At 45.2% G+C, this 12,568-nt stretch overlaps 1 protein-coding gene across 2 annotated transcripts in view; it reads left to right on the top strand.

The window, feature by feature from the left end:
* The window catches only part of CAPSL (calcyphosine like), a 171,837-nt gene that overhangs the window by 97,675 nt on the left and 61,594 nt on the right, over positions 1-12,568 (top strand). For both annotated transcript variants that reach the window (XM_085631014.1, XM_085631006.1), the window contains exon 3: positions 8,621-8,798. In XM_085631014.1, coding sequence (XP_085487140.1) covers positions 8,621-8,798 — 178 coding nt within the window. The remainder of the gene's footprint in view (positions 1-8,620; positions 8,799-12,568) is intronic.

Raw genomic sequence — 12,568 nt, 5'->3', positions numbered from 1 at the left:
GGAAAGGAATAGGATAAAATTGGGGAAATAAATTAAACAGAAAATGGGAAAAATTAAAAACAGGAAAGAGAGAAGGAAAAGAGGAAGAAGCAGAAGGAGGAAAAATGACAACAAGCTTCGGCAACGCGGCCGCGAAAGTGAAAGTGATCGCGATCGCGATTACGGGAGGACAGACACATGGCGCTGCGCGCGTGCACGTTCACGTGCACTGTAGCTTTAGGCCACGGCAGCACTTTAAAAAGCCTGTATACAAAATGTCTCGGCCAGATCAGCGCAAGCGCTGGATCAGGCGAGATCTAAACATGAGAACCTGAAGCTTCAGGGTCATTACACTCGGAGCCAAGCGGCGCAAAGCTAAGCAGCATTGAGCCAGATTAGAACCACGGCATAGAGCTGAGCAGGAAGAGAAGGGGAAGAAGAAGAGAACAAAAGGAAAAAGTCAGAGCGATGAGGTCGGGGAAGTCAAGGGACCATATGGCATCTGCTACCCTCCCAAAAGAACGAGGAGAGCAAACAAAAACCTCAAGAAGGACCTAATGAAGGTCAGTGAAGAGGGCAAGGGGAAAAAAGAGGGAAGTAAGGAGGTCCAGGAAGGAGGACTGCTTTTGATTTCCCCTCTGTTTACAAGCCCCAGACGTTCGCCAGTTACTAAACGAGAGGGATCGCAAACGCATTCCCAGTGAATAAATACAGCTCTCAACCTAAAATCTACACAAAATTTTCATTTATTAAAGACGCTGGCTCTGCCCTTTGCTTTAACAGTCTCAGCACAAGCAATCTGCCTACCCCACTAAAACCAAGTAGGGCAAACCCCCTGAAGCAACAACTACAGGTGGGGCCAGAGAGGGTTCCAGCCTATCCCGGAGAAGGGGGGAGCTGTGTGGAAGAGGTTGCATACGCAAGTAAAGAAGAGCCAAACATGGGACTAGAAAGGATCGCCCCACGGAGTCATATTGCGCGGGAGCAGGGACGTAGACATGAGCAGGTAGACTCAAATCTAAAGACAAACCCAAAGGGCTGTGGGTATGGAGGCATAAAGGAGAACGAAAGAGAGGGTCAAGATGTGAACACAAGTTCCAACTCCGCTTCAACAAGTCTTTACAATCCCACAGATGGTGAACCCATAGAAACATTAAAGGATGGACAAGTTCCATCCGGAAACCCTGAGAAGCCAGAAGGGCCGGTGGCAGCAGCAACCTGGGGGTCCAGGTATCACATTCCGCAGGTCAAGCGTGATGTGGAAAACAGTGAACACATGCAGCATGGTGACTTATCAACTCTAACGGAGCTGGTATTTTGCAAGCATACACCGACAATGCCAGAGGACAGGCTGGCGCCGCAAGAAAGTAAGATAACGAGGGCAGTCACAATAGTGACAGACACGGAAGAGGGGAGGCCACCTAACACAACAATTATACTGGAAGCCACAGTGCTTGCATCTCAAACAAATGATCAACAACTTGAGAAACAACATGAGCAAGTCGAGCTAGGAGGCGCTCCAAGCCAAATTGAAACTGACTCTCCGTGTCTAGCCACTTTAACTAATTCACCACCCATACCATTCCAGGTCACAGACTCTGAAACCTCGTATCTCACCCCTGAGGAGTGGAAAGAATTGGTAGCGTCCTACCCCGCGGCTCCTCTGGGGGAATTATCAGGAGGGGTCAACAGCGCAACTAACGCAAACTCTGGGAAAGAAACAATAAAAGCAAAAGAAGATATTTGGACATCGCTTCTGCACACAATGCAACTATCGGTAAGTGCCATCCAATATCAGTCTGATAAAATGGATCTTCAACTTTCTGTCCTTAACTCCCTGTCAATTTTTGTCGCCAATATTGATGGCAAGCTAGCAGAGCTCAACAACTTGGTCAGAAGGGCGCAAGCAGCGACTCAACTCATACAATCTAACTGCTCCTGCATAACAATTGTGGACAAGTTGGCAACACTTCCAAAGGGAATGGACATCCTCCTCTCTGACATTAGGGAGGCCGCAAAAAACAACCCACCAGATGGTTCTGCCAGAAAGCGAAGTGAAACGTTTCCGCCATTGCTAGTAAGAACCCAGTTACCAACTCAGGAGAACCCAAAGCCGACCTAAGAATTGCAGCCAAACAGGGAATCCGCGGACGCAATAAAGGCGGCGCCCAACAACAGTCAGCAAAATGGAGGAATCCAACCACCTCTAATTACGAACACAATGCCACTGGACGAAAACTTGCAAAATGAAACCGCGCCCGGAACATCTCCGATCTGGAAAACGGGAGAAAGCAGAAAAGGAAGGGACAAAACCAAAAGAGAAGAACAGCGGTAATAGCTTGGGGCAAGAGCAACACTAGTGTGAACAAGACACCTGATCTAACACAAGATAGGCAGGTCCGGATGAGAGATGATATAGAAATGGAATACAAGCTACAAGAAACAGGAAACCAGGAAGGGAGGAAAAAACCCAAAAGAAAAATGCTACAAAAGAGAAAGCCTGCCTCCAGTCCCTCACAAAAAAAGGAAGACAGATGCCCTCGAGGTGACCCTCAAGGAGCGACAACTGCTGCAAGCACTACCGGACCTGAACCAATGCATGTGAATCATAGGGCGCGACAGATATCTTAAATAGGGGGGACATCTTACGCCTACTGAAAGCCATCGACAGTCTTAAAAACATATCCTCCAGCGACCTAGAGTCAGTAGAATTTATAGAACTGCCGGGGCACTCCGGAGTAGAAGCAACACAAACAGTATGGGCTACAGCAGAATTACCCGAGAGACTGCTAAGAGAACAAGCAAAGTTCAACTCATGGGGAATAAAACTTAGACCATTCTTAAAACCAAGATACCCGGATCACTTGAGCCTTAATAGCCAGCAAAGAAAGAGAACGGACAGACCAACTCGAATTCAGTACTGCGTGGGGCGCAGAGTAACACCCCAGAGAATTTAGCCCATCAAGAGCAGTTTAATAAGAGACCACCTGCCATGAACAGCCCAACCCCACAAGACTGGAGTTGGCTTTCCAGGACCATAAACACCAAAGTCAAAGATCAATGACAAAGTAAAGCCAAAGCCGGAAACACGCTCAACGCCTTCAACCTGTGCTCCTGGAACATCAATGGCCTAGGAGACAAGCTTATGGACTCAGAATTAGACATATATTTGTAAAGATTTGACATCATTACACTGCAAGAAACATGGTCCGACACCCCACCTGCATTGTCGGGCTACAACTTGAATTTTCTTCCGCCTACACAGAGCTCATCGTTTGGCCACAAGAAAGGAGGCCTTGCCACATACAGCTCGCTAAAGAGCATTGTTGCAGTAGTGTCCTTGGCTTACAAGCTAGCCCCTCCGAGCGCAATGCAAGCACTGCGAATATCTTCCCGAATATCTTCTCGTGAGCGGAACAAAAAGGAGGATATAGTTCTAATAAACCTCTATCTACACCCCCGGAAAAAAAACAAGGGAGCACAGCAGTTGAAGGAAGAACTTCTAAAACTACTAAAAACCGAGAAAACCAACAGCCTGATCATCAGTGGGAACTTTAATCTAAATATGCTCAGCAACCTAGCCTCAGATACCACTGAAGAGGAGGACCCCTTCGTATGGGAGCTAAATCACCAAGACAACTCCTCGGGAGGCAGAAGCTCGAAAACAGCTAGGAGACTCCTGGCAACATTAGAAGAGCTGGGCTTCCGAGCACTCAACGGTAAATTCTCAGGGGATCGCCCCCAAGCAGCTTCATTTCACAGCACTACGGCTAGCTCTACAATTGAGTGTCTCCTATCCCAAGCTAAACAGGCATTAGGAGAGGCACAAATAGCAACTGCAGACTTAATCGAGAGCTGGGAGCTGTTCACAAAAACATTACAAGACAATTTCGGAATAAAAAAAGGAAATGTAAGGACTGAAGGAACGGTCAAAGTCTCGAAACATAAGAACCATCAAAATTTTAGAAATAACACTCAGCGAAAAAAGTTAAAGACCTTGATTAACCAAACTATCCGAAGAGTCAGGACAGACCCCGCCGCATGCCAAGCGTTGAGACAGTTAAAAGACGCTCACAGGAAACTGATCTGGCGACTTAAAAAAGAAGCCGACGAGGCCTTTTGGGCAAAGCTTCTACACAATGCCAAAACAAATAACAGCGCGCAGTTTTGGCAAAAAATCAACAATCTGACTAGCGAGCGAAGTCAGGGGATCGAATCCCACGCCACTGAAGAGGCATGGACAATTTATCTTGGCACACATTTGAATGACGCCCAAGAATTTTGGAAAGGATCATATAACCCCACATATGCTCGCAAAGCTTGGCCACCTCAACTTAAAGAAGCTTGTGCGCGAAATTAGGAATTTCCAATCACGAATGCACAGATCTGCAAAAGAATCTCAAAAGGGAGATGCGAGGGTGCTCCAGGCCCAAACGGTATTCCTCCAATTTTGTACAAACAAGAGTCAGAATACTGGGCTGACGTTTTCAGACCAATGTTTGAGAAACTTCTGCAGTCCTCAACAATTCCATCATCCTGGAGGGGAGCAATTATCTCCCCAATCTTCAAAAAAGGAGATAGGAATGACCCAAGAAGCTATAGTCTCATAGCCCTACTCGATATCGAGGCCAATTACTATGCGGGCCTCTTACTCCAGGAGCTAAAAACTTGGGTGGAAGATACAACAGCAATTCCATATAATCAAACCGGTTTCTGTAAAAACATGGGGACGACCACCAACATACTAGCCCTATCTCTTTTGATTGATTCTGCACTTGCAGCAAAACAACCTCTATACCTGTGCTATATTGATTATAGTTCTGCCTTTGACCACGTCAATAGAAACCTGTTGTGGCAAAAATTTAAAAAGCTGAAAATCCCTCTGCTGCTGTTAAATCAATTAATTCTCCTGCATTGTGATACCTGGGTCCAGGTCAAACTAGGTGCAGGGGAATTTCTATCCAGGAAGATTCCAACAAGCACAGGGGTTAAACAAGGGTGCGTGCTTGCACCAACTTAATTTAATCTCTTCATGGCTGAACTATCAATCTTGCTGAGCGAAAGCAACTCCCATGCACCCAAGTTAGGGGGCACTCAGCTGTCCAATTTATTTTATGCGGACAATCTGGTGCTCATCAGCCGGACCCAGATAGCCCTACAGCGCAATACTCTATAACAAACAAACTCAGAATCAATCATGAAAAATCGAAAATCATGTGTATCAGCAAACGAAAAATGAAAACAACGAACAACTGGTTCTTTGACTCAAGGAAGCTGGACGTTGTAAGCGAATATAGTTACTTGGGGGTCATTTTAGACTCCAAGGGCAGCTTCAAGCCACAATGCGAGGCCATAAAAAAGAGAGGAATAATGTCCATGGTATCTCCAAGAAACCTAAAAAATAAGATCACTGGAACAAGCCTTCTCCCCCTAATAAAGGTGATTCAGGCAAAACTTATTCCATCTATCACCTACGAAAGCGAAGTAATGAGAGGAAGGGACGCTGAAACGGTAGATGGTACAGTGGCGAGAGCACTGCGCATGATCTTTGGCTTGCCGAGGTACACATCACCTGCACAGATGAGGCTCGAATTCGGGCTCGCAAAGGAAGAGCTGGCACGCAAAGGAGTAGATGCAAAAAGCTGGCACAAAATAAGCAGGGGAGAAGCAAAAACACTCAATGCTCTCCTGTGGAAGGAACTGCAAACTAAAGAAAACTGCCCTGTAAGGCTTTACCTGGCGGACGCAATCAAACAGTTGGGGATGCGTCAATTATGGGATCTCCCAAGGACCGTGGTGGTCTTCAAAAAAGCAGTAAATAACATCGTCAGAAAAGAATCTCTCTTGCAGGACAAAGCCTCGCTGGCGGAGCGAGCACACGGCTGGCTAACTATACAATCTTACCATAAACTCATGCCCCAAATATATCTTCAGACTAGTTTCACCAAAAAGACAAAAGAGAAGTTTTAGAAATTTCGCTTAGGACTGTTGCCTTCTGCAAATTATCTGGCCCCTTGGCTGGGCCCCTCAATGCCAGCAAAGTGCCGCCTTTGTAGTAACGGCAAAGAAAACATCGTACATCTTATCACCATCTGCAAGGACCTGCTACACGAACGCCGGACCCTTTTGAGACCACTATTCAATAAAAACCAGATAAGGTCATGTAGGCAAGCAGTCCTGGCATGCTTCTCCGGCGATGAAATTCAACTGAGCTGCCGAATGGTAAAATATCTTGAAGCCGCAAAGCGGAAACTAGCGTCACAATCCTCATGAAGAAGGCACCACATTCGCATTAGTGGAAAAGCAGGAAGGACAGTGACGGAACCCAGCGCAACCTTTGTACCCTTAGAGCCAAAGTAATCGGTTGGCAACAAGGGTCTAGTCGGCACCTTGGGATCCATTGAACTTTATTGCTATAAACCCTAAAAACTTTGATCAGTTAATGGCCAGAGTTCAAGATCTGAATAACTACGGCTTAGACGTCTCGCTGAAAATTTTTTGTTCTATAAGCAATCAATTGTCTGCGCTGCTAGAAGGGCACTATTAGGACTCCTTTCTTCTTTTTTTCCTCCCATTCTACTGTTCGCTTTCTTTGCAGCACATGTGGCAATTCCCTTTTGGGCGGGACTAAGCAAGCACAAGTTTACACGGAGGATCGACTCTTGCGGCCCAGGCACATTAAGGACTGCAACAATTAACTGAATTCGAATGGGAATGCAAGTTAGCCCAACCACGCAAAGGTTTTAATGGCGTGACAGAACTGAGCCAGCTCTTAGGCCAATTTTACACTCTGCCTGTATTTTAATCGTTTTAGCTTTAGTATTTTAATAGCAGTTCTTACTCATAGCTTACCATAGTATCATCGTACTTTGCTATGGCTGTTTCGAAATATGAAACTGTTTTAATTGGCAATGACTTGTAATGGTTTTAATTAACTGTACAATAAAGTATTACCTTACCTTACCACTCAGTATGGCGTTTTATCCATCGGCAGTTAACACAATGAGTATCATTAGATACAGCAATGAAAACACGTTCTTAATGGCTACAATGTAATATACTATACCACTGCTTTTCGCCTGGGCACCCCAAGTGATTTTATAAATCAGATCACTATATTCAATGGGACAAAAAGTCCCTTCAAACCATGCATGCGTGTCTCTGGGTGTAAAAAGAGCTTAAACTGGTTCAGTGTGTTCAGCTCATGCCAGTATGCAGGTGGTCAGCACTCATTGCAGTGGGGCACTTGTATAAATCAGAAGGTGTAACCTCGTAACGTCACCTTCACTGGGCCCCCAATCTAAAATGAACCTTCACTCCAACTCCCACGCATTCCCGCACGGAACCAACCCGTGCGAAAAACGGCCTTTGTCATTTAGGACTTGCGACACTAATGCCATTGTACTGAACAAAAATACCTCCTGTTTGATCTGTCGGTGCAAATGTCATTTTGTGAAACTGGACTGCGCTGTTGAAATGTTTTTATAATATTCGTGTAGTGAGAAAGCGGCTCCAGATAAACCCCCAAATCAATCCCATCTACCTGAAAGCCACCTGCCTGTACTCCAGTCTAGAATAATAACAAGCATGAGGGAAAAAAAAAGACGAGGAGAGGAGGAGGCAGCAGGGGGAGGGGAGAGAGGAGGGGGCCTGCGCCTGTTTCCCTTGCGGGAGTGAGCAGAAACCATATGTTTGTAATTAACACATGGTTTGAAAGCTCGCCCCCGCAAGGGAATCGCCAGACGTGCACGCGTTGCCATTGAAAGCAATGCAACGCGTGCGCGTTTTTGCCCGCAAAGCTGTGCCGATGGCTAAAGGTCTTTTTCCTATGCAGCGCATGCGCGCTGTGTAGGCGGGACCTAAAAAGGTAGACAAAATGTAGAGACTCATATGGAACTTATGGTTTATGATAAATTCAAACCAATGTCTTCCTTCCTTTTCGGGGTTGCCTTATAACACTGTGATATTACTAAGAATTTAGTACAAAAGAGGGCCCTTATGCACAAGTTCGAAATCTGCACCTAGATTTCAAAAAGTTGCTCGAAGACATGAACAAATATGGTTTGATGATGGAGACAAAACAAGCTTCTGAAGCTGCCAGAGAATAAAATGTGAATATTGATTTGAACAGAACTGTGACTTTTCACTTGTTCACCACCTTTCTAGTGGGCTCTCACTTTCGACCCGCAGTCTTCTAGGCTCTTCGAACCACACTTGCAATTGTGGAATATGACGCCACCCAGCAATCTTTCTGCAGTAGTGAGTGTTATCTGAGCTCATAAATATCACACGATTTGTATTTGCTATTTGCCGTTGGAGTTAGAACCCTGCAAGAACTTGTATTTCTTTGAAATGGGAGTAATAGAGCTTGTTGTTTTGTTGAAAGTTCAATGCCAGGTGTTTTTTATTTGTATGACGGAAAATAATTTTCTTAAAAGGCTCCTCAGTCCTTGTAAACTGTTTATGATGCATTTCCCTATGCTCCAGCATTTTCCCTCACTTAAAGGAGGAGGGCAAAGCAGCAAATGGTTTGTTTCGTGTAATAAATGGAAAAACTACAAACCAATTTCTTCATCATTTGGAGTACCATTCTTTTCTGCTTCTGTTCTGTCATCTGTAATATTCACTACTTATGTTGCAGAGTATTTCGAATCATGGATGATGACAACAGCAGGACCCTGGATTTCAAAGAGTTCATCAAAGGCCTGAATGATTATGGTGTGATGATGGAGAAAGACGAGGTTCAGAAATTGTTCTCACAATTTGATAAGGATGGCAACGGGACAATAGATTTTGATGAATTTCTCGTAACATTAAGAGTAAGTAAGGTGTCTGTGCAGATAAGTGCATTATGAAGTCTTTGTCAAAGAATATAATTTTGTTCATTGGAGTACACATTACATAATTAAAGAAATACATTAATTTAGGTCAGTAACTGTTTTTAGGTCTCAGCTAGACAGCGTATGTGCAGTCTCATCGAGACATGTTGTTTACACATTGTGGGCTTACATTCCGCCCACAGATTTTAATTTGCTTGCTGCAGCGTCACTCTCATTTCCTTCATTACAGTTTGTGAAGGCATTCCTTTGTCATGCCCTGTCCTTGTGCTTGGCCATGCCCTGGGGCATCGACCTAGTACTTGTGTCCATCCGCTGCTCTTGTTTTTGAAGCTACTTTTCTCTTTGTGCTCCAGAACTATACACAAGTGCTTGTGTTTTCCCCTCTGCTCCAGTCAGTTTATTTTATGTTCCAGCACTCCACATAAGTGCTTGTGTTTTTCCCCTCTTCTGCACTCTGTTTCCTTTCCCCCCACCTCCATGTTTTATAAACCATCTCACCCTCCTTAACCCCAAACGCCCCCCCCGCCCTCCTTCATGTTGTGCCTGCGAAACTGGAAGCAGATTTTGAAGTGGGACAATGGTGCATGATTTTCCTTTTATTTCTATTGCTTTAGGCATCTTTGGTGTGCTTTGCAAGCATCCTCTCTTAGGCTTTGTGGCTTTGTGAAGAGTGGTGGGGAGTTCTGGTCGCGTGGTGGTGGCTCCTTTGTGTACAGCATTGAGCACAGCTCCTGAATTGCTTTAGATTTTGTGTTTCTTTACTCTGCCCCTTGGGCTGGCCACCCTGCCTGAAAAAGAAAGGATATGACTAGACCAAGGGCCTTAGTGGAGGCCACCCCCAGGGAGCAGAGCTCGGGTTGGTAATGGAGCCAGTTAAAAGAATGGATGGAATGTACTTGATTTCACTAGTCGGACTTGTGGTCCAGCCCAGTCATGAATTTAGAGACTAACTTGCTCCTCTTGGGGGCAATGAGGATTTTTATCCCCTGGATCAGGCCAGAGCATGTGTGAATTCTGCAAGTTGAAGTGCCAGGTGTTCAGTTTCTTGCCGTTGTCCTCAAATTCTGGGGGAGGTTGTTCCAGGATTTGCAGACAAATAAGAGACAGCTCTACCTTCTTCCTTTTTTCAATGGATACAGGGTGTATGGGCGAGCGCGAAATGTCCAGAACTGAGTGTTCGAGGCATGTGAGCTGCTGAATTTATAAGTTAGCATAGATCGCCGCCTAGTGTTGGGTCCGGATGGTTGCACTTTGTTGTTGTCCTGGAAGAGTCTTTTTGTAGTATCGCGATAGGTGACTCCTCCCCTGGACGACAGTGCGCATGGGCATCCTCCTCCATCTTCAGATTGTTTTTTTCCGCCATTGGGTTCGGATGTGTTCGATAACTTCGGATCGAAGTTAGATTATTTTTTAGTTAAAACAATTTTTTACTCGACGGTATTGTCTACGCTCGGTACCCTCTAAATTAATAGAATCATTTTCCAGGAATTTTGGTCGAATCGGGCCTTTTGGGCCTTCTCGACGCCACATGGTCCATTAGTTAATGGAACGGACCCCTTTTAAAAAATTCCCTCAATGTGGGTCTAAGTTCCCACATAGCGATCATCATACAGTCTGCAATAGGTGCCTTTCTCCGGATCATCGAGAAGAAGATTGCTCAGCTTGTGCACAGTTCCGATCGAAGAAAACTATCCGGAACAGAAGAGCAATTCGAGAAAGCATGCAGAGATCTGTACCTGATCCCGAAGACATCTTTGAGGACGATGCAGAGAGCGTGTTTTCGGAAGCAGACGATCCAGATGATCTCCAGATCGTGACGGTAGAGGATCAATCCGAATCAGACGATCCACTCACACCAGGTCAACACGTGAGTACAAGCCCCGTCCCTCCACCCAAGAGTAAAACCAAGGTCAAGACATCGCCAACCGGCCTTCGTCAAGACCAGCATAAGCGTTCGGAAGCCCCACCATCGAGTCCGGCTCCGAAAAAGTCACCGAAACCAAACAAAATTTCGGAAGCCCCACTACAAAGTTCGGCTACGAAAAAGACTGTTAAATCAATTAGTGACTCGGTGCCGACAAGACCACACCTTGACACTAAAAATACCTCAACCTCGACACAGAAAAAATATACGGAACCGAGGCAAACGGCCGGCACCAGTGGCACCGAGCCGAAAAAGAGAATCATCGAGCCAAAAACCCTTAAGGTCGACCCGAAGCCAACAAAAACTAAAGCTATCGAGGAAAAGGGTTCCGACCCGAAGAGTCAAGAACCAAAACACATTAGTAAAAAGACTACCCAACCAAAGGCGATCCAACCAAAAAACACGGAACCGAAAAAGATTAGACCGGAAACAGTCGAACCGAAACGAAAGATCGTCGAACCGAAACCCGTCGATCCCAAAAAAGGAAATAAAGACATTCCTTCGAAGCCGATCGATTCCGGCTCAAAAATTTCGGTGCCGAAACGCCAAAAAATACAGGAAACTCTATTTTTCCCGGATTCTCTCGATCCAAATCAATACAAGCTATCTATAGACCCACAAACAGGTCATATAATAGCACATAAGAGGAAATTGGACACTGAAGCACCAACTCCAGTTCCAAGCAAGAAAAAGGACTCTGATACTTTTCCTTCTACACCTCTTATTCCCTCTCAGCATCCTTCTCCCCCCTTACCACACACACCTCCACAAAACACACATATGGAGGTACAACACATTATTCCACCACAAGAAATACCTATGGAGGAAGATCAGGAAATACCTCTATATGAGGAGGATTATTACAATGACCCTGATGAGGAGGAGGCCCCACAAGATGACTGGCAAGACCCAGATTATGGGGTAGAACCATCAGACATGCCTACACCATTGCCATACCCAACTAAACCCTCTCCACCTGATGACACCATAGCTTTCCATCAGCTTGTAGATAGAGCAGCTACATATTTTAAAGTAGACATGCATACTGACCCGGTGGAAGAAGATTTTCTATTTAATACCTTTAGCACAGTAGAAAAATCAGTACGTACTTTACCAATGCTTAAGGGGATGCTAAAACATGCTCCAGACATATTTAAAGACCCAGTGAGACAGAGAGTACTCAACCCAAGGTTAGACAAAAAGTATAGGCCTGCTCCTTCAGACCCAACCTATATCAAAGGGCAACTACCATTAGATTCCTTAGTGGTAGCAAATGCTAGGAAGAGAGCGAACTCCCAGACATCAGGGGAAGCACCACCACCTGATAAGGAGTCAAAGTTGTTAGATGCATCAGGCAAAAGGGTAGCCTCTCAAGCAGCAAATTCATGGAGGATAGCAAATATACAAGCGCTACTAGCAAGATATGATAGAGCGCATTATGATCAATTAGAACAACTCATGCAACATCTTCCAGAAACCCATAAAAATCAAGCACATGATTTAATACAGGAAGGTAAACTCATAACAAATGCATCAATTAAGTGTGCATTAGATGCCGCAGACACGGCGTCAAGAACCATTAACACCAGTGTACTGCTTCGCAGACATGCATGGCTGCGTATCTCAGGCTTCAAACCAAAAGTGCAGAACACCATTTTAAACCAGCCTCTGAACCAAGATGCACTATTTGGCCCACAAATAGATGACCTCTTGGAAAAGATGAAAAAAGACACCGATACCACAAAGTCAATGGGAGCTTTGCAGTTCCAGTCTAATCGGAGTTCCTTTCGTCGCTCCTCTTTTAGAAGACTGGGCAGAGGTCACA

Source organism: Triturus cristatus, chromosome 2_1 (genome assembly GCF_964204655.1).
Source record: "Triturus cristatus chromosome 2_1, aTriCri1.1, whole genome shotgun sequence".
Classification (NCBI taxonomy): domain Eukaryota; kingdom Metazoa; phylum Chordata; class Amphibia; order Caudata; family Salamandridae; genus Triturus; species Triturus cristatus.
The sequence above is the reverse complement of the archived record's forward strand: the minus strand, read 5'-3'. Positions and strand labels throughout refer to the sequence as shown.